General features: G+C 37.3%; 1 protein-coding gene across 2 annotated transcripts in view; it reads left to right on the forward strand.

Moving 5' to 3' along the window:
* Positions 1 to 9,222: 9,222 nt before the first annotated feature.
* Positions 9,223 to 27,969, forward strand: part of Lix1 (limb and CNS expressed 1) — a 52,689-nt gene continuing 33,942 nt past the window's right edge. Inside the window, exon 1 of one of the 2 annotated variants that reach the window (XM_090331109.1) lies at positions 9,223 to 9,535. In XM_090331109.1, coding sequence (XP_090187235.1) covers positions 9,454 to 9,535 — 82 coding nt within the window. In that variant the 5' untranslated portion in view covers positions 9,223 to 9,453. The remainder of the gene's footprint in view (positions 9,536 to 27,969) is intronic. The other variant, XM_090331108.1, reaches the window with a different exon arrangement.

The raw sequence follows: 27,969 nt of genomic DNA on the forward strand, positions 1-27,969 counted from the left end.
TATATACATACACATATACACACACACACATATATATATATATATGTGTGTGTATATATATATATATTCTCTACTACCTTTGGTCTTTGAAGACCAGTATTTGAATAAATAAACCTATAAATTCGACTCATTCTCATCATGTCTGTCCATAAATTATAGTAATTCTACTAAGTAGTCCATTCTCTAAAGTGTTAAATCTTTTGAAGTAATTTTTTCAAAATATTTTGATTAGGAGTATTTGCATATCTTTTATAAATCTCAGTATCACAGTTAGTGTCCTGTTTTGATTTTTGGTCTCTACCATGAACAGGTAGATTACGTGGTTTTGAAACACCACTTTTTTTTTTTTACTTAATAGTAGAAGCAGTTTAAAGTAATCCTATTTCTTTTTTTTTTTTTTTTTTTTTTTTTTTTTTGCCAGTCCTGGGCTTCAGCTCAGGGCCTGAGCCCTGTCCTTGGACTTTCTCAAGGCTAGAGCTCTACCACTTGAGCCTCAGCACCATTTCCGGCTTTTGTCTATGTATGTGGTACCAAGGAATCGAACCCGGGTCTTCATGCATGCTAGGCAAGCACTTTAACCACTAGGCCAAACTCCCGGCCCCCTATTTCTTTCAGCCTGACTTACTGTTAAAAATTCAATATTAACTACTTTATACACTTGTTTTGAGGATTATATGAGATAATGCACATGAAACACTATTATGAAAACATGTTATAAGCACTCTGGCATAGCTATCAGAAGGACACTTTCCTTTCTGAAGCTATGCAATCTGTTGCCTTCTACCTGACCTTTGGAGAATTGAATGTTTCTGAGTTTTTTTTTACTATTTGGAAGTAAGGATAACCCAGTAATTTATAACTGATAATCCATAATTTTCTTAGCCTTAATAGATGAGCCTATAATCCTGATGGTGTTTACAAAGGCAGTGTGGTCATGAGAACAGAAACTTGAGCCACTCCCACTGTAATTTTTTATAGCCACCAGCTTCATGCTAGGTTGAACTGAAGTAGATGATGGGTAGAAGGGGTTAGAAGGAATGACTGAAATATATATGTATGTAAGTATATTATATATGTAAAGACTTACATATGAGTATGCATTTGTGTGTAAGTGTGTGTGATACTGGGGTTTGAACTCGGGTCCTTAAATTTGCCATTCAAGTGTTCTGCACTTGAGGCATCTCAGTTGTCTTCTTTTAGCTTTCATGATTTTCCAGGTAGTGTCTCAATGTTATTCTTCAGTTAGCCTGGACTAAAATCCCCTACTTAATCCTCCTACCCAGCTTGGATCATAGGTATACCCCACCCTGCTGTGTGTGTGTGTGTGTGTGTGTGTGTGTGTGTGTGTGTGTGTGTGTGTGTGTGTGTGTGTGTGTGTGTGTGTGTGTGTGTGTGTGTTCTGGGGTGGGTTTTTGTTTTTTTGTTTTTGCCAATCTTGGGCTTGAGCTCAGGGCATGAACACTGTCCTTGGACTTTCTCAAGGCTAGAGCTCTACCACTTGGGCTTCAGCACCACTCCCAGCTTTTTTCTATGCATGTGGTACCAAGGAATCAAACCCAGGTCTTTGTGCATGCTAGGCAAGCACTCTACCACTAGGTTAAACTCCCAGCCCTCACCCTGCCAGTTTTATATTTTAATATAGGATCTTGTGAACTTTTTGCCCAGGCTAGCTTCTAACCTGATGGTTCCCACATCTACCTGGGGAGTAGCTGAGATTGTGGGTGTGAGCTACACTGTCAGACTTCTCTGTTTATATCAATGACTTTAGAATATATTGTCATGTAGCAGTAGAAAATACTTAGTGAATGAAATACTAGAATATACACCATGGTTCCTTCCTCAAGGATGTTATATTCATTGAGTTATAGAGATGAACATGTAGGTATGTGTACCAGATTTCAGTCTTATCTAGCAACCCTGGGCCAGTCAGTAGACACCATGGATGGTGAGACATGACCACTAGATGGCAATGATTTTCTACAATCACCTACAGGATAGCTTTACATCAGTGAAACTAGTAGGTACCTCCTGAGATGATCAGCAAATTCTCCTTTTTCCTTGCAAAAAACAGTTCTGTTTGCAACAGCTAGCATTGTTATCTAATAAATGTTTTTGAAGTATGGATATAAGAAAATACCAAATCCAGTGGACAATTAGACTGATTCTGGCAGTATTTACATAACCTTAGAGTTTTTCATCTTTAAGGTGTTCATTTTTCATGTTCTGTCAAAAGTTTTTATAACAAAATAACTGCTAAAGGCAGTATAATAGAACCGCACAATGTTTATTTTGGAATATACTATTATATTTAGAGTGTTAAAAGCAAATTGGGAATAAAATTATGACCTCATATACCATTAGGGTTTACTTAGTTGACTTAGTAAACTTTGGCACATAAAATATTTGTTACTGTTTGAGAAACTTAGATGCCATGTAGGTATAGATAATTCCTACCCTTAATCGCCTAAAATTCAGGTGAGCCACGCAATAAATTTAAATCAGAAATAGAATGTTCATCTCACTTGGACAAAGATTACTCGTCACTTTTGAAGATTGTGTGTGTGTATGTGGTGCAGAATGATGTTTTTCTGTCTTGTTCTTTTTTTTTTAACTAGAGTTCAACTTTGGATATTTGTTAAGACTTGGGCTGGGAATGCTGGAGGATAGTGATAGAATACCTGCTTAGCAGGATACAGATACTGGGATCAATCCATTTCTCCCCAAAAAGATTCTTAGATACTTTACTCAACACCTTGCATAGTCTACTCCAAAAAATTAATATGGCGTACATTTATGCTAGCCTAGTATTGATGATTAGTGACGTGTTCTTTAACACACAGCTGGCTACCATTGAGCTTCCTTCAGAAACCTAACAGTGTTTAGGAGCTACTAATCTGAGAGTTAGTGATGCCTTCGATGATTATTCTTTTGGCCAAGAACTTCATAAATGCACTGGCCAGAAGCTCAGCCGGATGCTGCCCTACAGGAGAGATTATTAGGCTCTCAGGCAGAGCATCCTTAAGGGGTGATTGATTTCATTGTCATGTATTCAGGATGGGCAGCTCTTCATCCCTCCCCTGAACATCTGCCCAGAGAACTTCAAATCATATCTTAGTTTGTCCTTGGTTAGCTTAGTACTAAACACGTCTTAGACAACTGTGTACCAAGCTGGAGATTGAAATCATGCATTCATAACCAGAAGTATAGTGAAAAGCACAAAGCTTACATTTTCCACGAAAATGTTATCATTGCAAAAGACATTTTCTGTCAAGCTTATCTTAATATTATGAAAAGTTATACTACATTAACATCAACTTACTGTAAGTTTAATTCCATAAGGTATTCTTTATGATACAAGGAGCATGAATTATTTTTTATGTCACCATGATAAATGGGAAAATCTTATGTGCTTCATTTTAAGAGAGCTAAAAGAAATACTTGATTAAAAAATGCTTCACACCCTATTTGCTCTAAATCTTTTGTCAGAAGTTTGGATTAGATAAGGAAGGGAAAATGTATGTTGTTTACCTTTAGTTTTCCAAATATTTTGATAGTATGTAGAATTATCAAGAGAAGAGGTATACAGGCCCCCTTCCCCCCATACTGAGGCTTGAACTCAGGACCTGAGCACTGTCCTTGGGCTTTCTCACTTGAGCCACAGCACTACCACTTCTTTCTTTTTCTATGTGTGTGGTACTGAGTAATTGAACCTGGGTCTTCATATGTGCTAGGCAAGCAAGCACTCTACCACTAGGTCAAACTCCGGCCGGTATACAGGTTTTTATGATACAGTTGTATTTATGATACAGTTATACCTTAAAAACCTGTTGCAAGCCACAACTATATTTGGAAAGATGAAAAGCAGAATTTCAGGACAATACAAAAAATACCCTAAGATCCTGATACATCTCACTGATTGCTACAGAGGAAATTCCAAGGATTCTGAATGAAAAATCAGTGCCATAGGGAGTGGAGGTGGTATGCAAGGAGGATATGGCTGAATAGGTAGACTGAAAAAGCTAGCTCTTGCAAAAGAGGAAGTCATGCAGAAAATCCAGAAGACAGAAATGAGTTTGCTTGCTAGGCTGCAGTTAGGGAAAGATACTAAATTAAAAATGATTTTCAAAATTGAACAATTTGATGTTTTGAGAAAAAAAGAGCAACTATGTGTTTTAAGCAACACAGTGATCTGATTTTAAAGTAGGCTAAATGTGATTAGTAGGAATTTGTCGATTTGGAGTGAAGCTGAAAGTTTGCAATTTGTAGTCTAAAGATTAAGGCTGTGACAAGGTGGAAAGGAATCCATCTATTATACTAAAATTAATGACATTCTTTATGACCTTGTTTTTAATTGTAGCCATAAGAAAATAGCTTTAGAAGTAAATTTTTTTTTGTCAAGAGTCCCAGGATGAATAAGGATGGGAGCATAAGGATAAATAATGAAATGTAGTTTAGAGTTTGTATCCTGCCCAGGTTTTCTCCTGCAAACTTACCCAGTGCTTCAAACTTTGGCCTTCCTGACACTGAGGTGTAAAAGAAGACAATCTTTGCAACCAGATTTTAAGTTGATTTTTATACTCTTCCCTAACTTGGGAAAACAAAGTTGTGTGTTTTCTTTCTGTAATAAAACAGCCTTTCAACTCATGACACACCCAAAGAAACCCATTTCAATGGACAAAAGCCCTCACTGGAAACATTTTTCTTTTGCATCAGGGAAGATCAATGCTGGGAAAATGCGTTCTTGAGTTTATGACTATCAGAAGACTTTATTATTTTGTAACTTGGTCTTTCTCCAGTTTCGATCTGTGGAAAAAATAAGGCCCCCCCATGCAGTTTGCGATTTCTCCTTCTTTAAACAAATGCTGAAAAGAAATAATGTTTCTTCTTTGACAGCAAGATACATGCTAAGTGCAGTGCTCTGGTGGTGGCATGGAAGCAGAGTGGAAATTATAGTTTATAGTGTGGAATGAATGTGCATCAGGCTTTTATCTTAATGTAAGCATACCCGTAAGTGAGCTGGAATGGAGCTGAGAGTATACTAATGGTGCAGTTTTTACAGGAAGCTTCATCTAAAATATATGAAGGTGTGCAATGACTGGTTGATGGGCCCTAACATCATCAACTAATCTCAGGCTTAAGTCGTTTGTTAATAATCACTAAACATTCTCCTGGTGTTTGTTTTAAACCAATGCCCTTCTGTTAGTTCCATTTTAATTTGGTTATTATTTTTTCCAAAGGTTTAAACATTCTGAAAAACTCATACTTCTAGAAACGTGAATTTAAAGGAGAAAAAAAAAATGTGTGTCTCCTTCATAGGAAAGGAGCCAAGGCAATGTGACTTATCCCCTACCTTGCATGGCTTTATAGAAGACCTCCTCATTATTTGAGGAGTGGTTCGAAGACTGTGCTACAGCTTGAATATCTCTTTTATGATCAATTTGATTCCCTCCTGACCACAATATATATTTCAGTCCTGGTGGGAGTGGTCTGAAAAAGAAAATGGAAAGTGAGAAACAAGAATTAAACTTTTATGAAAAAAAAGGATTGACATAAAACCTTTGGCAAAATCTACCTCATAAACTAAAACTTTAAAATGTAAATCCTTGATAATATGTATTGTGCTGTAAGTCCTCCAACTGATCCAGAGTATCAGTTTGGTTTTCGTGGAGCATCCAGATTTCTCAGGATTAACTAATTTTATCCTAAAAAAAAAAAAAAGTGTTAGCCTGTGAACCTAATAAAACCCAGTGATAGCTTTACTGCAAAGTATTCCTTGAAGAATCAGTTGTGTCCCTTGGAAACCAAATTCTAGGACAGATGAGACTAGGTAATGAGTTATATAAGACTGGGCATGCAAAATCCCAGAATATATTCCCCAATGAAAAGGCTTCATTTGGGGATTTTTTTTCATTGTTGCTTTTTTATTTCTTCTGATTTTGAAGAGTGATTCTGGCTGCCCTGTTTTAAAAAAAATAAATTTGCTCCTGTTCGTTTTCATAATTTTCTATAAAAAATGAAACAAATATAATACCCTTAATCCATAGATGGGATGTTATTTTTCTGTTTACCATGTAGTGTAACAAATCACTTTGTGTTGATGCTATCCTAAATATAATGTTATAGCCCCAAACAAAAGTCAGATAAAGTTCTGTTATTTGTATTTTTTAACTTTAGTCTAGAATTTATCTATGGCTCTCCAATACCCTGATTCAAATACCACATTGATTCCTTCCCAGTGAGGCAGTAAATAAATTAACACTGAGCAGCCATTCCTTTAGATTGTTCCTCGATAAACAACACTGATGCTAACCAGCCATTCTTTCCTGCTTGTCTCTTTCCAGCTGAGGCTAAACAAAGCTGACACCACAGTTATTAGTCTCTGCTTCTTCACAGTCAGATTCTTCCTGGCCATTCTCTTCCACGGCTCCCCTCTCCAGAACCCTGTCCAGAATCCTCTTGAACACAGCTTTGATCCTCTTTTCCTAACTCCACATTTAACTCTTCCAGTTTTCCTTACCCATCTTCCATTGGAATGTGCAATGAGTTCTTCACAATTGTTTCTCATAGTGTCTATAAACTGCTCTCTGTGTTAACATTTCTAAGTACAAGACCAACACTTTCATTTTATCCACTTTACCATCAGTTGTTAATTTTTAAACATCAGGTTTTTTTGAATTGTACCTTTGTCATATGACTTTAGGCATGTGGTCTTCACAGTGAAATCTCATGGTGAATAGACCCCCATCTTTATCAGTTACCTTTTATAGTAAAGTGAGAATGGTTGCTTTCTGACTAACTCACAATAGAGTTTAAGGTAAGATATTTTGAGATTATGTAAGGAAGAAATGAATAAGCAGAGGTTTAAGAAAACTTATTGAAGAATGGACTTATTGATGGAACTGTTAACTGGACTGTTGTAGAATTATCTTTGTTAGAATTCCTATTTTCATTTCATTAACTATAACTCATTGAAGACTTATGTTTATATGAACTTTCTGGGCAAAGCTGCTCTGAGGTCTCAATAAAGATATGTATTTTTGTCTTCTTTAGATGAGTAATAACTAATTCTTACCTTTCACTGCAGCTAGCATTAGCAGTGAGCTTTGGATATATTGTATTCATTTGCGTCTCTCTGATTGATAGGTGGACTATAGGAGTAAAAGCAGTCTTTTTGAAGACCAGTCAGCTTTTAGGAAATGCATGATTTGTCTTTTAAAAAACTAGAAAATCTGTAATATTTGTGATAATTTGTAATGAAGTCATAGAATCATCAACATTAGAACTTAAAGCCTCATATTTGATTCCCTGATTATTATGTCTGAGAACTGTGAGCCAAGAGGAGACAATTCTCAGTCCAAAATTCATTCAGTGCTCCTTTGACCACATTATACAAACAAAAATTTTAAGTATCATTATAACTCAATTTAAGCCCACAGAAATACCCAAGCATTAACTGGTTCTAATTTTTCTCTTTTCATATTTATCAGTCTTACTTCTTTAAGAATCCCATATTGTTTTATTCTGTTCTCTAGTAGGTACATGGGATTTCCATTCCAATACTAACTGAAATTATTTCAGTGCATCTATTATTTACCATACACTATACAAGTCTATGCATTAAATTATAAAAATAAAATATATAAAAATATACATATAAAAATAAATAAATAAATAAATACAAATACATAAAAATAAATATATAAAATACATGAAATAAAAAATAATATAAAAATATAAATATAAATATATAAAACTTCTGGAGTGCAAGAACATGAACAAATGTTTTACTCAGGGAGTACTCTTATTGGTTTCAATCTGCAGAACTGCACAAACCAAATAAAAGTTTCATATTTGGTTCAGATCATGCACATTGTACTTTGTAACCCCAAAGAAGCATCTTGGCATGAAGTAATAATTTCCTGCAAGTGTGTGTGTGTGTGTGTGTGTGTGTGTGTGTGTGATTTCAATCAATTAATGTGTTTGTAACATGGGGAAAACCATATTTGTAATCTGTGTGGTTTATAACCCTATTAGCCTTTGCCAGATGATAGTGATTATAATAAGAATTATTATTACATCCCCATGGTTCCTTTTTCTTTTGTTAATCCCACCCTCCTACATCAGGCTGGAGAAGCTGATCACATGGAAGACATTTTATTTATTTATATAAAATGTACTTTTTTATGTTTATTTTTTATTGTAATTAATAAAAGGGTTACATGATATTTGCCAGATAGAAGGTGCATTAATTCACATACATTGATACCCTTTCACAAAGACATTTTATTTTTATGTAGTCATTTTAAGACTAGTTTTAGTTCTTTATAAAAGATGACATAATCATGAAATCTGAAAATCAAAAGGAACATTAGTAAATAATCTCTTAAGCTTGCTATGGAAAAATATTTTTAAGTAAAAGCAAAGAAGACCCACATCTCTTTAACAATTAACATAGTTTAGAGCCATTGAAACCAGTTATTTTATAACTGGCCTAATTCCTTGTTATTGCAGTGGGATTGCGTGACATATTTGTGTCTCCTGTCAAAAGATTATTTTAACAAATTGTTATGGGGTGGAGGAGAGAATAAAGAGTGGCTTCCTTAGGATCTTTAAACTATACCATCTCTGTTCTTTGAAAACATACATCTTTACTCCTGAAATTTTTAATAGACTAGAATTATTGTGAGATGAAAGGAAATGAATGATGTCAAAATTAATTCATGTCAACCGTGGGAATGATTTGCTTTGAAGGGCAAACAGAACAACATGCATTCTCACGCAAGCTGTAAGGTAGTTTTCCTTTATACTGGCTCACCAGAAGTCATCACAATGGTGTGAGGCGCTTGAGGGCACAAAACTACAGCCGACAAAAGAGATAATCCTAAAATCTGATACAAGCTATAATCCAACTATAACTACAATCTTCATAATATTCCTTCTTCGAAAGAAAATTTATGTTGACCATATTGATTGTATTGCTAACAGGGTCAAGCTGCTTCTTTGTTATTTAGCAAATTGCCTTGAAAAATAAATTTCTTAATTCCACGTTCCAGGGATAGCACAGTTGAAGATGGAGGGCCTGAAGAAATAATTCAAATGAGAAGCTGCACAGCACTCAGTCAAAATCTAGTTGGAGAGGAAATCTGTTCCCATGATTATTGAGCTTCCTTTACTAGCCTGTAGGTGGGTGTGTTTAACAGAAGGAAGCAATGGGAACTTGCCTGTCAGCCAGCCTTTCGAGCTAATTAGCTCAGCATACAACAAAGATAAGTAAGCCTGAGAGGAGGGCCCCCTAAGGGGTCTTTAGATTCTGGGAAATGTCTGATTGGCAGATGTTAAAAGGGATTCTTTGGTAATCCAGTGCATCAATGAGCTGCACAAATTCAGTCCAGGACGGCAAGAATTCAGGCATGAGGACACTCTGTGCAGGAGGCTCACACAGGCAGACCCGAGATGGACAGGACCTTGGACTCGCTGAGACATATCATTGCCCAAGTCTTGCCTCACAGAGACCCGGCTGTAGTCTTCAAAGACTGTAAGTACGAAAGGGATAAAAGTTTTTTGGTTTTTCTTTTTTTTTTTTTTAATTTCTTGTTGGAAAATAGTCTTAAACGTCTAGTCACATCCTATTTAACTGTGATTTCTTCTACATTTCCATGGTCAAATGCTGTGCTCTAAGTGATATTTAACTTGTTCCTGACTCCAGTCAGAAGAATGATTCCATTTTACCTACATGCATTAGATTCTGGGTTATTTTGAAGTGATATAGCTTGCTGTTTATAAGTCCCTTCTTCTAAAATCTAAAACTAGTCAAGTTTGAATGAACTTTTCCAGGTGCTTTTTTTGTTTTAAATAAAGCAAGGCTGACTGGAACTAAAACCAACTTGTAATAAAATATATCTGTATTTGTTAACCTGCTTAATCATTGACAATATGTATTAACTAAATGAAATTTCGAAGTTTTATTTAAAAAATTGTGGCACAAGCAAAACTTATAAATTACCATCAATCTCTTAAACTTTAATAACTAATTACAATAATCTTGTGAAAAGCACAATAAAATCAGAAACCTCTCAAAGTCAGCAGCATACCTCCACTGCCCAGTATGGCAGAGTTACTCCAAAATCTTTTAAAAAGATGATTATGAAAAATAATTCAATCAAGCTTTCCAATTCCAGCAATACTAGTAAACCATTTGTCATGTAACTTTGTTTCTGGAACCAATTTGATTTCCTGCTGCTGCAAAACAGACTATCCTCACTTGTATCTTATCTACAGTGGGTTTCATATTACAAAGGGCTTCTGAAATAGAACTTGGCTTTGGAACTGCCCAAAAGGTAAAATGCATATGGAATTTTTTTTCTAACTTCAATAAGTTACAGCTTTCCTCCTTGTGAATCTAGTTATGTTTGTCTCCATCAAAACATCAATGGTTTGGATTTTGCTTTCTGATTATTGCTCCTTTCCAGATGTCCTTGTAGTTTATATTTCTCATATGTGAGACGAAAAAAGAGAAATGTTGGGCCATTCTACTCCATAATTTTTCCCTTTAGAAATTAAATTGTAACCAATCTACCCTCCAAGGCATGAAGTAAAAAGAAATCTTTTCTTTCATTCCTCTTTTTAAAAATATTGTCTTCAAGCATTTGTCAATAGCTATAGCTAATAAAAATAGAGCTAATAAAAATCACTCCAGCCTCCAGCCCAGGCTGGAGTCTGTTCAGGCTTGGTATGTTTCTTTAAATGAAAAGACAAGGAAAGAATGTGTGTCTACTACAATAGCACTGAATTCCTCCTGAAGGATAAAAGGGCTCTAGGATTTCCCAAAGCTTTGGATAAACTGTATAGGTCTTATGCTGGGTTTGGAGAGGCAAAGAAACAAAAAGAAACAGTGGGAAGAAGTTTGAGATTACTGTGCCCACTGCTTAATCTGAAGTCATTTCCTAAAATGCTTACAGTTTGGAAGAGAGAATAGAATTTCTAATGGGGTAATAATAAAGCATACACTAAACCCTGTCACCTGGACCTTTGTAGGAATTCTTTCTTTCATATTGAAAGACCAAAAATGCCCTATTATATATATATATAATTTATTTCTGTGAAAACTAAATTGGACTACACAGCATTCCTGCATACCCTACCATACACTGTCCCTCTGCCAATTGCTTCCTAGCTAAATGTTAAACTTCTGGTCCTCATTCCTCTGGCTTTTCTAATCTGAAAAATTAAGTCAGATGGCAAATTTCTATTCAGGAGCTTTCAAGGCTCTGGAGAATTCAAACATTCACAATCCAGGTGGTGTAAGTGGAAATGGGTTTACTTTCTGGTGCAGAACACAAGAGGTTTATGGTGGGGGGTGGGGGTAAATCATGCCTAGGCAATGCTGCCTTCATGTGTCAGTTTGGCATGTAGGCCCTTTTTTCTTTAGCTCCCCAATTTAAGTTGCTGCCACCATAGTTCTGCTGACAGCCTGTTAAAAGCTACCCTTGTTTTGAATGGCAGGTTCTGAGTAGTCCCTTGGCCTTCTGCTCATTCCTGGCTCCTCCCTTACTATCATTCTCCTCCAATCTCTTTCTGCCAGAAAGAAGGGAACATATCACTGTCAATTACTTTTAAAAAGTTGCTACCTTGCCTTCCTGCAAGATGAAAAACTAATCCAAAAAATTTTCAAGCTCAGCCCTACTGTACAAAGGAGCATTATTAAGAAAAGGGAGGAAGGAAGGAAGAAGGAAGGAAAGAAGATATGCAGGCTTTTCTGACTTTTTCTTCTGTGAATGCACAGGCATTTTTCCCCCCTCACATTACTCTATGGATACATACAATACAGGTAGTCACTAATTGTTTTCTCCTCAGTTTGCTTTTGATTTGCTTGTGAACAAACAAGAGTAACTAAGTCTTCTCTTCATGTTGGTCAGAAAAAGGGGCACCCAGAGATTTTTTATTGGTCTGACACAGACGCATGTGGGAATAGTTACATTCATTTAAGGAAATAAACATTGAATGTTTTTCTCAGCCAAGGAGTCCTTGCTTCAAATGGCTTTCTACAATATGTAAGTCTGTCATTTTATTTTAGACAAGGTGTTTGTCTGGCAATAGTTGTAATTGTTTCTTTTTATTTTCTCTTGATAGGAAATGACTTCCATAACACTTTTTCTTCTCACTTTTTTACTTCACCTTCCAAAAAAATAATTAAAAGAGGCTCTAAATATAGTGAGATCCTACTTGAAGTTTGTTTCTATAGGCTAACACGGTAGACTTTCTCCACTACACAAATGTCTGTGCTTCAGAACAGTAGTACTGGATAGCTCCACTCAATCAGGCAGAATCTCTTTGCAGTGAAAAGTGAAAAGTATGATACATTTCTATGCTGTCATCTATTTTTTTTTCAATTCTGGGGATTGAATTCAGGGCCTGGGTACTGTCCCTGAGCCTCTTTGTACTCTACCACTTGAGCCAAGCACCACTTCCAGCCTTTTTTGAATAGTTTATTGGAGATAAGAGTCTCTTGGGACTTTTCTGCCCAGGCTGGCTTCAAACATCAGTCCCTCAGATTCCAGCCTCCTGAGTTGTTAGGATTATAGGTGTGAGCCACCGGTGCGTGGCTTTGCCATCTATTCTCAGATTTGTAAAACATCCACTTTCGTTTTCTTGTTGGATTTGCCACAGTGAAAGAAAAAGTATCATAAAAAAAAGTTCCTGTTTACTCTTTCTGGGGACTGTGTGAGCTTACTATTTATTTGCCACTGTTTGACTTTCATGCTTTCTCAAACAACCAAATGATTTCAAGATGGCTGCACTTCCTGATCCTGATAACAAAGTTAGGAAGAATTGCAGGTTTTTTCTAAACAAGAAATCATTTACCAACTCAGGCAAGATGTAAGATTAGTAAATGCCAAACATGCCTATGTGGAGAGACCATTTTCACTGACTGAAGATCAAAATCAAGAAAAATGGACTCGGGGCCGGGAGTTTGGCCTAGTGGTTAAAGTGCTTGCCTAGCATGCATGAAGACCCGGGTTCGATTCCTCGGTACCACATACATAGAAAAAGAGCCGGAAGTGGTGCTGAGGCTCAAGTGGTAGAGCTCTAGCCTTGAGAAAGTCCAAGGACAGTGCTCAGGCCCTGAGCTCAAGCCCAGGACTGGCAAAAAAAAAAAAAAAAAAGAAAAGAAAAATGGACTCAAATGTGTTGATGATTAAGTTGACTTTATGAAGTGAACTGTTAGAGTTCATTAATTTTTTCTAAATTTTATAATCAAAAAGTAGGATGGGAGCTGGGAGTTTGGCCTAGTGGTAGAGTGCTTGCCTAAAGATCCAGGTTGGATTCCTCGTTACCACATACATAGAAAAAAAAAAGCTGGAAGTGGTGCTGAGGTTCCCGCGGTAGAGCTCTAGCCTTGAGAAAGTACTCAGGCCCTGAGCCCAAGCCCAGGACTGGCAAAAAAGTATAATGGAATCCTTACTAAATGTTACTCAACTGAATGTTAGTTTCTCTTTTATTTGGAAATATTTTTTCTGCACAAAAAGTTTTTGTAAGTACAGATATGTTGTTTAGGTAAATATACATCAAAGAGCATATTTTTACACCCTGGAAAAATAGGACCAACTTTCAAGCTATTAAAAACATCTTATTAGACATGAACCTGGTTATATGTGGCCTAAGAGCCAGAATCTTAGAAAGTCAAGAACTTTTTTAAATCCATTTATTTTAAGATATCTATAAATTTGATGGTACGTTTATAGTTTTCACATTTAAAGAATGGAGTAAGACATAAGGGATGATATTCTTTGTGTAGTAAAAGCCTACATAGATTGCATTCCATCCAATAAATTAAACAACTAAAAGAAAGAGTAAAAAATACCCTCTACTCTTTTTCATTTTAGAATCATGACTATAATTTAATTATAATACATTAATAATTTTACCAGGAAACTAGAAATACCTGTTTACCAGGAAACTAGAACTGATCATTTTACCAATAAAGTAGAACTGCCTGTTTTTACACAGAAGCCTATTCTTATGTTATTATTTTATTTATTAAAATACACAGTTGTTTTTTTTGTTTGTTTGTTTGTCTTTTGGTGGGTCATGGGGCTTGAACTCTGGGCCTGGGCACTGTCCCTGAGCTCATCAGTTCAAGGATATCGCCCTACCCCTTGAACCACAGCCCCACTTCCTAGTTTCTAATGATTAATGGGAAATAAGAGTCTCTTGGTCTTCAGTGTCCAGGCTGGCTTTGAACAGCAATCCTCAGATTTCAGCCTCCTGAGTAGCTAGGATTACAGGTATGTGCCACCTCACCCGGCTACACAGTTGTTTTAATTTAGATTTATGGTAAGAGAAAAATGGAGGCTTCAGTTCAGCTATCAGTGGCATAAGAGATGTTCCCTTCATTTCTCAGCAAATAGTCAATTGCTAGAGTTTAAAACAAATAGTCTCAGTCTAAGAGGAAAAATTTTCAATACTGGAAGAAAATAGGTGTTTTAACAATCACATAAAAGCCATATCTATCCTGATGCATTTATTTCTTATATTTATTCACATTTTAACAAATCAAAATAAAATATATGATTTCTTTCATCCTTTGAGATCAATGTGGGAAGTCTTCATGGACTTCTATCTCACCAGAGGGGTATTTTTTTCAGCAGTTGAGATATGTTAGCCTGAACTCAATTTTAACAACTTCTGAAACTCATGTGTTAAGTTACAGCCCATAATAGGTTACAGCTGCCTTAGGGTGAGTCTCTTAAGTTATGATCTTTCTGTTTAAATGATACACTTTTACTGATTATGTGCTACAGATTGATTTAAGAAATGTAAGACAACTTTAGAAGCCTTTCATAAAAGAATCATCTTTATTTAATACATTTCAAATTGACATTTTAACCCCAAACTCTGATTTCTTTTCTTCCAAGTTCAAATGCCCAAGTACATTTAATCTATAGCAATAGTTAAAACAATTCTATTTTAAATGAAAAAAAGGTTGAAATATTAACCAAATGAACACATTACCTTCTTTGTAGTTCTCTATATTTTCTCTCTGGTGTCTATGGAATGTTGTTTGAGTTATGCTTTTGCTTTTAGATTTTCCATTCTGGTGCTGTGATGAACCCTATTTTGATCTCATCTCATTAAGCAGCTTTGGAAATCCATCATTAGTTACCATTCTGTTGGCACTTATGGCCTATTCTGCTTCATTTACATTTCTCTCACATGACTCTGCACAGCCTGTTATTGTTTCTCCAGGGTGCTTTTGTAGACATGTTAGTTGTAAGGCTCAGAGAAGGGCTAGGTCTTGGACTTTTTTGCAGTCTTATGGTTCCTTCTACAGAGTTAGGCAGGTGCACAGCAGATGTTTTCTGATTGCTGATTGGTTGATTTTCCTCCCTCATGAAAATGGGGCAAGAGCTTCCTATTGTCAAGTATTCTCAATCTCTCTCTGTCTCTGTCTTTGTCTCTATCTGTGTGTCTCTCTCTTTCTCTTGCTCAATCACTAGATTGCTTACTTTCCTCTCTCCTCTTTTCTCTCCACCCTCCTCTCTCATGCTGATCCTGGGAATTGAACTCAGGGAATTCAGAGCATGGGCACTGTCTCTGAGCTTTTGTGCTCAAGTTTTGGTGATTAATTGGAGTTAAGAGTCTCACTGACTTTTGTGCTTGGGCTGGCTTACAACAGTGATCCTCAGGCCTCAGCCTCCTAAGTAGCTAGGATTAGAGGCATGAGCCACCAATGCACAGTTTAGCTAGACTCTCTTTTACGATAAATTAAGCTTTGCCAGAGCTCTTCTAGATGACGGATTCACTGACATCGTGTTCATAGCCTAACTGCATGCAAGAATAAGGTGACCGCCAAATAGACAGGAGGAGTATGAGGGAAGACACCCTAAATGGAACCAGAGAGCAGTGTAACCAGAGTTGCCTCTAGCTGACCTCACAAAACAGCTGTTATCCTATGTACCACACTGGCACAGGGACTTAAATTACCAATCCAAACACTCAACTTCAGAACCTACCTCCAGCTGTGGGTTACCAAGGGCCTTTTTATGCACCAATATGATCTGTGCCATGTACACATAGTTTATTTACACAGCTGTGACAAGTGTTAAGGAATGCTCTTAATATCACTATTTCTGGGGCCAGGAGCTTGGCCTAATGGTAGAGTACTTGCCTGGCATGCACCAAGATCCAAGTTCGATTCCTCAGTGCCACATACATAGAAAAGATGAAAGTGGTGCTGTGGCCCCAGTGGGAAAAGCCCAAGGACAGTGCTCAGGCCCTGAGTTCAGTCCCCAGGACTGGCAATAAATAAATAAAATACCACTATTTCCAGGAAAAGAAGGTGTTTTATATACCTAAAGTCACATTTGCCCAGGTTTGCTTTTTTGGTTTGTTTGTTTGTTTGGTTTGGTGTCTAGGCACTGCCCCTGAGCTCTTTTTTTTTTTTTTTTTTTTTTTTGCCAGTCCTGGGCTTGAGCTCAGGGCCTGAGCACTGCCCTTGGATTTTCTCAAGGCTAGAGCTCTACCACTTGAGCCTCAGCACTACTTCCGGCTTTTTTTTCTATGTATGTGGTACCAAGGAATTGAACCCGGGTCTTCGTGCATGCTAGGCAAACTTCGTGCACTAGGCCCAACTCCCGGCCCTCCTGAGCTCTTTTGCTCAAGACTAGCACTATGCCACTTGAGCTACAGCTCTACTTCTGGATTTTTTGAGTTTGTTGATGATAAGAGTCTCATGGACTTTCCTGCCAAGGCTAGTTTCAAACCATGATTCTCAGATCTCAGGCTCCTGAGTAGCTGTGGTTGCAGGTCCTGTAAACCACAGGAGCAGGGATTCAGATTTGCTATTTTAACAAAGTAGACCTAACCAGCCAAGCAACCAGTATGGCTAATCCTTAATTGATTGTCTAAAAGCAATGTTCCTGCAAAGTCTTTTTAAACACAGCGTAATGTCAGTACCCAGTGATATATGGGAAAGATATATACCCTCTGATTGGCAAATAGGTTACATCAGGTTTTTATTTTCTGCAGATTTAGAGATGGATGACATCATCTGACTCATGGTGCCCATATAAACCACATATGTGAACTCCAGCATGCCACTGTGGTTTAGGTAGATCACAGTGTGATCTAGCTAATCACTTTTTATTTTGCCTTTGTGATTCCATCTTGCTCCTCCATATTCTTGAAAATATAAAGAAAAGCATTGTTATTTAATTTCCAGCCCCCTCCCCCTACCAAAGCAAAGAATCTATAGTTCAGCAATTTCAGATTCTAGGGCTGAAAATTAGTACAAAAAAGAATTAATGACATCACATTTGCATATGTTGTAAAATCTCCTGAAAGATTAATTATTAAAAAAAATACCCAAGGATCAAAGTTCCTTCAGGAAAATGTTTAGGGTTAGGGATAGAGGTGAAAGAAGAAGAAAAAGGAAAGCAAACAAAAGAAAAAAATGCCAGCAGCTTCCCAGCTGCTGAAGGAGCTAACACTGACTAACATAGCCATTCTTGCTGCTGAGAACAAAGCAGGATTCCAAGATGCCTGTGTCTGGCTGTGCAGCTGTGGCTACCTTTAAAAGATTGCTCACACAAAGGCAAATGGGGCCCAGCATTCCTGCATGCACTACTGGACATAGAAGCTGTAGCTGTAGGATTCCATTTGCCTGGTCAAAGCAAGGCTGAGGAAGGTTGCAAACAGCTAGCCAGACTTGATCAGTCAGTGCCGTGGGATTCAGCCAAGCCCAGCCCAACACTTAAAGGCACCTCACTTTCTCACTTATTTTTAATGAATCACAAATCCATCTTTTTAAAAAAAATTTATTTTATTGTAATTAATAGAAGGGTTACATTATATTCACCAGATAGAAAGTGCATTACTTCACAAACCTTGATACCCTTTCTCATGACATGGTCCCCATTTCTCTCCCCTCCTCCGCCCCCCCCACTCATCTTGATTTCCCCCCTTCCCTATCCAATTTCAAATATATCAGATAACAAGGTGAAATATTGTAACAATGTGAGATAACCAAGGGACAGCAAAAGAGATGAGAGATAATATAGTACATTAAGGACAACAATCACTGATTATATGGCTTTTGTTTCCTTATCCTAGAGGTCCTTACATTTAGTGTCATATTATTTGGCTTTATGTCTCTAGATTTTCACAAATCCATCTTATTGTGAGTAATTTGAAAGTCCTTTCCCTGTTTATTCTCAACAAAATTAGGAAATTACATTGATAAGAAAGTTTTACCTGACTGAATTGCTAGAATAGAAAACGTTAATTAACTTTATTTTAACATATCACCTGCTAAGAGTAATTTAATTGAAGATTATATTAAAATATTACATAACATAAACCCATCTGTTTAAATGCAGAAAAGCTATTTGAAACTATGTTAATCATCTTGAAAGCTTCTTAATGATTTATGCTCAAGCAACAGCCTTTCCAGTTTGTCTCTGTTTTTGGCAAGGAAAATTTTACTCAACTAGAGGTTTTTCCTACTGCAATAATTAAAAGAATTTTTTCTGGTAGATTTATAGTAGGCATTTAAGATCGCCCCCTTTTTGTGAACTAATGGCTATATTCTATGCGAGACTTCTATTAGGTGATTGAACTGGGCAGTGAGGTATATTGTTTTAATTTTCCTAAGGCACATACATTTATTAAGTATTAGTTTAAAATGAAGGTTAATGCCTCTCTGTAATTTCTGTTCATAGAAGATCTGTTGCCTTTAGCATCCATTAGAAAATGAATTTGGGCAAAACTCCAATATTAAACCTTGAGGAATGTAGCGTTTCATCTCTTTTCTAGCTATTATGAAGTTTTGACTTTACTGAAGAATGTTATCACACAAGCTTTCTTTTTTTCAGTCTTTCAGCTGTTTGTGTATCTTGGTGACAAATAGAACACTGTTCAATCAGAGAGTTTTCAAACTAGGTTTAGAATGATAGTAGGGTTTCCAATCTAGAAACAGTTTCAAAGATGCAATAACAAACATATAATCATGTCTTTTCCTTTCTTTCTTTATCTACTCTAATCACAAATAAGAGCTAACACAATAGTGCTTGCCATGTGTGAATTTCAGACCATTTTTAATTTTAATCTTCAAAGTAATTCTATGATATAAGCATTGAATTTAACAGATGAGGAACTGAGACAGATGAAGTTATGTATCTTGCAGTATTCAAACCTAGACCCTCTGACTCCAGAGACTAAGCTTTTAATCACTCAGTAAACTGCCTGCCTAATGATAAAATAGAGAGACAGACTTAGCACATAGTTTATTATCAACTAGCACTTATAGATGAAGACTTTTCTATAATATACTCTGTAATTTACTGGATATTGAAATGATCTATATCTCATATTTTCCCAAGGAAAACACAGATATTATTTTCCTATTAGTATCCCTGTCATGGCCAATCTATGAATATGAAAATACAACTATTATATACATATAGGTACTTGAAATACAGGCACATATATATATATATACACATATACAGCAACGTTCTGACATTTTAGGATAAAATTTCTCTCAGTGTACAAACACTGATGTACTTCTCTGAAAAGCTCAGGCTTCTCCTTCACACTGCTCATGAATCGTTCTGGCCATGCTCGTCTTAGAGAAACATTTTGCCGTGAATTCTCCACATATACAAAAACACTTTCCCTGAGTCTGAGTCCTCTGCTTATTCATGGTAGAACAATCATCATTAATAACAAAAATACTACCTTATGCCACACAGAGGAAAAGAATTATGTATTCCTGCCTTTGTTTCTCCTTGGAGCAAGCTGTCACATTAGGACAATGATGTTATATACCCAATTACAAAATGAATTTAAGTAACCTCAATCTTGTATTTTTTTATTTATTCATTTATTTATTTTTAATTTTTTGCCTGTTCTGGGGCTTGAACTCAGGGCCCGAGCACTGTTCACTCAAGGCTAGAGCTCTCCTACTACAGCCACAGCACCACTTCCAGCTTTTTCTATGTATGTGGTACAAAGGAATAGAACATGGGTCTTCGTGCATGCTACACAAGCACTCTACCACTAGGCCAAACTCCTGGCCCATCTCAATCTTGTATTTTTGTCAAGTCCTATCTCTTTCCTAATGACAAACTTTCCCATGATTCCCACTAGCAAGTGAGAAATGGCTCTCACCACCCTTTTAGATTCTCTGGCTGGGCTATGAACCAACATGACAAGAATCTAGACTGATAGGAGACAAATTATATTTGTCACAAAATTATATCTGAAACAAAATTATATTTGACACAAAATATGAGACTTCAAGAAGAGTCAGATAATTGCAGTTTACCTGGTTCCTTAAATTATGGGAAGGGGCAGGGTTTGGAGCTTTGGGTCGTGGTAGAGACATAAGCTTTTGGAATGTGAGAAGGGAATGCATGATGAATAAATGTATGTTTCCTGAAGATTCATCAGTGTCTCTAATAATAACATTATCTCAGCGGAAACCTGGAGGGGCAGGTCATAGTCTATGTGTACATGGAAGATTGGCCTCACCTTCTGTGATCTTGTTTGGTTGGAGTTAAGACTAGTGAATTCTTTTGGAAGATACATCTTCAGGTATGTAAGAATAGCTCAGAAAAAGCCTGGACCTGCATTTAACAGTTCTCAAGTACAAGCATTTTAAAGTGATCAACATTAAAGTGTTGGATTTTGGGGTGGAAATTCCTAAATTTCTTCACTACTAATGTAATTCTTTCCTTCTTAGCTTATATTAATTGTGCAAATTAGTGAGCATTACTGTAGTGTTTTCATATTATCATGGTAAATTTCCATTATACCCATGGCTTCTCTTGCCCTTTTTTTGCCCATCCTGGGGCTTGAACACAGAGCTTGAGCACTGTTCTTGATAGCTTTCTCAAGGCTAGCACTCTACCACTTGAGCCACTGCATTACTTCCAGCCTTTTCTATGTATGTGGCACCAAGGAATCAAACCTGAGTCTTGGTGCATGCTATGTAAGCACTCTACCACTAGACCAAACTCCCAGCCCTTCTCTTGCCTTTTCTTATCTGCCCTTCATTTTTCCCTCCTCCTTCCACATCCCTAACAATTTCATTTTGCAATATTTCAAAAACAAAGTATTTAAGTATAGGAAGGAAGGAAGGAAGGAAGGAAGGAAGGAAGGAAGGAAAGAAGGAAGGAAGGAAAGAAGGAAGGAAGGAAAGAAGGAAGGAAGGAAGAAGGGAGGGAGGGAGGGAGGGAGGGAGGGAGGGAGGGAGGGAGGGAGGGAGGGAGGGAGGGAAAAGAGAAAACAACCACATCCCCAAAAATGACAAAGAAAGAAGCTAGGTTACTTACAAGATTAACTAGAAATTTAAAAATAAGCAAAGATAAAATGTTTGTAATTGGGTAATATAAAGGAATGTAGGGCCAAGTTTGGCCTAGTGGTAGAGTGCTTGCCTAGCATGCACGAAGACCCAGGTTTGATTCCTCGGTATCACATACATAGAAAAAGCCGAAAGTGGTGCTGAGGCTCAAGTGGTAGAGCTCTAGCTCTCTGGCTCTGCATCCAAGTCACAACTATTTTCCTCCATCCACACCTATCCTTGCTATCGTGCTTGCTTAGCTAGTGCAAAGTGGAAATATTTGGGGCTTGGGTATATAAGACGGGGTGGGTTTTGGCTCCCCACAGCCCAAATGTTTGATTGTAAGACCTCTTTTTAAGGTGGTTCCCCACTACGCTACAAAAAGGCTGGAAGATCGTTCTCCAGTGTGTGCTCGCTCTGTGGAGCACACATTTCCCATCATAAACTGCAATTTTGTATTTTTACTGTGCACCTATAGAGCTCACCAAAATTCTGTTTTGCTCTTGTCTGAGGACTAAGTGAGGAGAGTCTCCTTCTCTGTCCTTTATTCCCTATCATTTTGTTTTGTTTCTCTACAACTCTAAAGTTCAGAAGCTTTGGATTTCAGCTGGTTTCTGTTTGCTGCTTAGTGTTGTAGTCTCATGCATTTTCCCAGGACACACCTCTCCCTGAAAGCATGCATCCAAAGTGTTGTTGCAGACTTTCTGAGACATTGGGAAGTGATGAAAGTCTCTCATGTGCCATCTTCTCACTTCCTTACATAATTATTTCATGGAAGCATAACTATTTTTCTTATTTTTTCCTGTTTAATGCCACACTTACTCCAATGAAAGCAGTTTCTCTTCCTTCCCCCACATTTGCCTAAATCTCATTCCTCTAACAACTCAACTCAGGCTTTCCTTCCAGCTAGATTTCTCTTGACATTCTCAGCCCACATTTTCCTTTATCTGCCCTTGCACGTATTTAATTACTATGCCACAATTTTTAAAGCTTTAACTATTACTTTAACATCATCTCTGCTCTACAATTTAGCACTCTAATATTTTGTTCACTAATTATATGATGAATATATAATTTCTCCCAACAGATTATAGATTTCTGTGGGAAGAGACCCTATCTTGAACTTACATATTATTTTATAGTATTCAAGGTCAGGAGTGACACCTAGACTATGACAGTGCCACATAGATGGTTAATTACGGTGTCCTGTTTGACTGATCCTAGGAGCTACTTTCAAATCTTTTCAACAGAGCACTCCAGGCTGTAAACAAAGTTGAATTAGAGCTAGCATTAGAGACAAATGGATTTACCATGCCCATTTAGCATTTTCCTAAGCCATGGTTACTGTAAATGTACCACTCAAGTGAACAAGTGGTCACTCATGTACCCAGTCTGATAAGACTTTATCTTTTGTCCCTCTTGTGTCTCTATTGGTCTACCATCAAAGACAAGCTTTGTGGGCACTACAAGGATTCATACATCAAACCTCCTATCAGAGAAATCATAGAGAACTTCACTTATTTTCTTTTGTCCCCCAATTTTTTTTCTCAAGTAGTTGTACAAAGGAGCTTCATTTTGACAAGTCCATTTTCGCATGTGGTATATCTTGATCAGAGTCATCCCTCCATTACTGTCCCTTCTCTTCTCCCTTCACTTCCCAAACAAATCTCACCAAGCTTCACTGTTACATTTTCACATGGGTACATAAGTACTTGGATCATATTTACCCTTCTTCACTCTCTCTACTCATTCTACTCCCTTACTGTAGGAGCCACATGCTAGACAAGGACTTAATTTAAATTGCCACTTGTGTTTTAAATTATATATTAATTGTTCAAATTCAGTTGCAGATACAACTGTTCAGATATGTGGCATGTTCTTGGATTATGAGTATTCGATCCAATGACTGCTTCTAAGCAAATAGCTCTGTGCTAGAACTCAAGGAATCTACAGAGAAGAATGAACCAGAGTCTTTACCCTCTTGAGTCTGTCTGCTGTGAGTTAAGTCACAGAAAACTGTACTCTGTTAGATGAATTGTTACCACAAGGCATTTCAATTTCTCTGGCCAGAAAGAAGCCCAGCCAAGTCTGACGATACATTTAGCCAGGAGCACCATCACCATTTTATTAGCCTGGTTTATAGGAGATTAAGTGCTAAGACTCAGGGATGCTAATGGAATAAGAGCTCAGAAAAGGAGATGTATGTGAGCTAGAGCCAGGGGTAAGCATGATGGAGGAGGTGATGTTTCTGCTGAAGTGTAAGAGTAAACTGAAGGTCAGGAGGAGAGGGGAGGGGCAGAAATACACTCTAGGTGGGAGGGAGAACTTAAACCAAGACACAGATAACAAACAAGCTCCATGTGTTCCAAGACAGGAAAAAAGAATATCTAGGCTGGTGCGAGTGTGGGGTTTCTACTGGTGAGGATCAAAGGTTAATTAGACAAGGTATTCCACACTGTTGATGACTTCATTGGTTGACTGAGAAAATCTCATGGCTGAACTTTCATAATAAAAAAGGAAACATTGAAGGGAGAAAATATAAAACTCATTCATGAGACACCTGCCAAGGGATCTAATCACTTCTGTGAGAAGTTATTTGGGTTCAAGTTTCAAAACACATTGAGGAAGATAGCCATAGCGATGCCTAAATAGCACATTGTCTTGTTGATACATGTAATATTTATTTATAACTTATATTCAAGAATTGCAATTCAAGGCAGGGGAGTAAATCAAGAAAGCGTATCTTCCATGCCAGTTACATTTACTCTCAGATATTTTGAGATTATAAAAACCACAAGAAGTAAATGGATTTCATGTTGTTGTTCCTAAGGTTTTCCCACTTCTTCCCACAACCCTAGCCTCCACATTTGATGCTCTATTTCTTTTTTTTTTGAGATTTTTTAAATTGTATTTTATTGTTGGGGTAACAATACATTCAGCAGTATTGTTGGGGTTACAGTTACATTCATCAGGTACTAGGTACATTACTTCTTGAAGGTTGATTCCTGTTTTTCTCCCACTATTCTCTTTATTTCCCGCTTCTTGTCTATCTTTCTATCTTTCTTTCTTTCTTTCTTCTTTCTTTATTTCCTTTATTTTTTGACAGTTCTGTAGTTTAATTCAGGCCTCTACAACTTGAGCCATACTCCTTCTTTTCCTTCTTCAGTGTTTCCTTTCATAGAGCCTCCATTTTGTTTTGGGACCTGAGACTGGCTTCAGACAGCAGTCCTCATAGCATAGCTGGGATTCTAGTTGTGAGGTGCTGCCACCCAGTTTATTGATTGAAACAATGTCTTGGTGATTTTCTCTCGACTGGCCTCACATTTATGCCCTCTGGATCTCTGTCTCTGAAGTTGTTCTTTTTTTTGCATTTAAATTTTGATGCTCTATTTCCTCATCACAGTTTTATTTGTTAAACAGCAGTTACTGTGACAAAAGATGGATAGTGTTGAGCACCCAAAGTGTTGTTCCTTTTATCAGACTCCAGCACCAGCTAGATTGTTCCCATGTGCGTTCTCCAGGCCTCCCGCACTGTGCATTCACCACCCTCACATCTCTTGTCCAGATTCACCAGATGACTGATTTCTCATGTCCTGGCTGGGGATGAAAGCCTTTTCACTTAGTATCTATTGCAAGAGAGTAGGAACTTCAAAATAAACATTACCAAACTTTGAGAGAAATAATACATAGCTAAAACTGACATGTGTTCTAAACCATAGCTTTCTGGTATAGGTACTGGGCACAGCTAGGTAGACAGCCCTGACCTTGCCTTTTTTGTATCATTCTTTTCTTAGGAAATTTGTCTATTGGTTTATCAACATGCCCTTGTAATCCTCCTGAGACCCTGTTCTGTCACAGTTTCTCCTAAGCAGGTGGATATTTCTGCCACTGCTATGACTAGAACAGGGTGTCACTGAAGATTGATTTTGAAGCTTGGTCTCTTCACATGGACACAGACTGCCCATTTAATATCACAGTTCTGGGCAGGAATGATGTCATATCACCTCTGTAAAAAATACCTTTGTGAGGGCCAGGAGTTTGGCCTAGTGCTTGCCTTGCATGCATAAAGACCCAGGTTCAATTCCTCAGTACCACATACATAGAAAAAAGCTGGAAGTGGTGCTGAGGCTCAAGTGGTAGAGCTCTAGCCTTGAGAAATTCCAAGGCCAGTGCTCAGGTCCTGAGCTGAAGCCCAGGACTGGCAAAAAAAAAAGAACTTTGTGAGCCTTTGTTTTATTCAACTTTGTCAAGAACAGATGTCAGAAAAATAGATAATGGAGAAAAGCAAGTGGAATAATTTTTGTGTAGCTCTCTCTATGCCTATTCTATCAGTAGTCTCACAAATGCAGCAATTTTGTATCTCTTTGATGACATTTCAATGCATGATTAATGTTTACTACCTTCCTATTATGCCTCAGGAATTGTGGGGGGAAATTATATAATTCCTCCAAACAAGGCCTCTAGTAGAAGTAGATAGCTATGAAAACAGTGTAAGTTCTATTCCATTAAGGGGTATCTTAGAATGAGCAAAGCACATACACTATACACACAAACAGACCTCCATTGGTATCCCAGGTCTGACATTTTGTAATAATTGCACCTTGACCTTCTTTCATTTCTGATTTATAAATTGTGAATGAGAAGACTTCAAGGGAGAATTAGAAGGATTAAGTGAGAATGCATAGAACATATGGTTTATTTGTACATAGGAGAAATGGAAGTGGTTGCTTCTTCCTACAGTAGGGCTTCTTAAACTTCAGTTGTATCCTATTTCTTTAAAAATCTCTTAAAATAAAAACTTGGTAGTAGGCTTTAGGCTTTAGGTTGGATTTCTAGCAAGTTCCAAGTGATAATGTTCTTTGGTCTCTTCCCTTGCATTAGCAAGAGTTCAGTGCTGTTTTCCTTTGTGAGGGATAGATGCTGAAAGGGCATCTTGGAACCTGAGTAGTTTCCATCCAAGAAGATACTGGGGCAGTGGAAAGAAAGATTTTGCTGGATGAAAGCAGGTATGAGACTTGTCAATACTATAGGAATAACAGAGACAATAAATAGCCAGACAGTAAACTTGGGGAGAGGAAAATGAAAAGGATAGAATCTTCCATGCTTTGTCAAGGAGTTTCTTATTCCATAGGATGAAGGAATCATGGAAGAATGTTAGGACATGAAGGTTTTGAAGAGCTATGTGATTAAAATATTACTCTGAAAACACTGGGAAGATGGATTGGATAACAGATGATCGGAATTGTGAGGGTCTTGTGAATCACTTATGGAGCTATTACAATGATGCAGCAAAATGTTTCTCTGGACCAGGAGGCAATGATAACTGTGCGAGATATCAAGGACACAGAATCTATGCATTTATTAGGTATAGAGAGGAAAAGAAGATGCAGGTTACTGTATGGTTTATGATTAGGTGAGCAGATTGATGTGTTGATGATAACATCAATTTCCACAAAATTCAGGATGAAGGAAAGAATCTATGGAAAAGGAAATAAGTTTACTTGTGGGGACACTTTGATTTTGTATAGCATGCAACTAGAATCATAATCAGGGAGAATCATGATCATGTAGAATCATGTAGAAATCTGACAGTGTAGCATATTCTTTCTAGCAGATTGGCTATATTAAGAACATGTTAAAAACTATTAACCAGAAATGGTTCCAAGATTGTCTCATTAACTTTTTGGGGGCGAGGGTCAGGGTAATGTATAGAGGGGGTTACGGTTACATTCGTCAGGTATGGATGCATTACTTCTCACACATTGATACCCTTCTCATGTTTTTGTCCTCATTTCCTCCCTCCACCCCCTCCCAATCATCTTGTCTCCCCTCTTCCCTTCCCTATTTCAAATAAAAAATAAATACATATACAATATAGCAGATAACATCAGATACAGTAACAACATGAGATTAACCATAAAGGCAAAAAAGAGAAAAGAAATAACATAGTACATTAAGAACAACAATAACACAAATAAACATCTTGTTTCCATATCCTAGAGTTTATTTCATTTAGTCTCATCCCATATGACCTTATGTGCATAGCTTTTGAGCTAGTATGATCTTCTATGTATACTAATTATTACAAATGAGAGAAACTATTGAGCCTATGTTCCTTTGGGTCTGGCTTACTTCATTTAATATGATCTTTTCCTAGTCTTTCCATCTCCTTACAAATGAGGTGATGTTGTTCTTTTTGATGGCATTCTATTGTGTATAAATATCACATCTTCTTGATCCAATCATCTACTGAGGAGCATCTGGGTTGGTTCCATATCTTCACTATGGTAAATAATGCTGTAGTGAACATCATTGTGCTAGTAAGTTTAGCATGCCTTTGTTTCTAGACATTTGAGTAAATACCCAGAAGTGGGATTGCTCTATGTTTAGTCTTTTGAGGAATTGCCATACTGCTTTCCAGAGTAGTTAAATGAGTTTACAGAGTTTACAACCCCACCAACAGTGCAGTAGTGAACCCTCCTGGTCACATCCCCACCAGCATCTGTTGTTATTAGATTTCTCCATCATGACCATTCTCACTGGAGTAAGGTGGAATCTTAAAGAGTTGTTTTGTTTTTCATTTCTTTTATGGCCAGAGACTTCCTAGAAGTCTTTTAATGGGATGG

This window comes from Megascapheus bottae, chromosome 4, assembly GCF_031878675.1.
Source record: "Megascapheus bottae isolate mThoBot1 chromosome 4, mThoBot2.hap1, whole genome shotgun sequence".
Classification (NCBI taxonomy): Eukaryota; Metazoa; Chordata; class Mammalia; order Rodentia; family Geomyidae; genus Megascapheus; species Megascapheus bottae.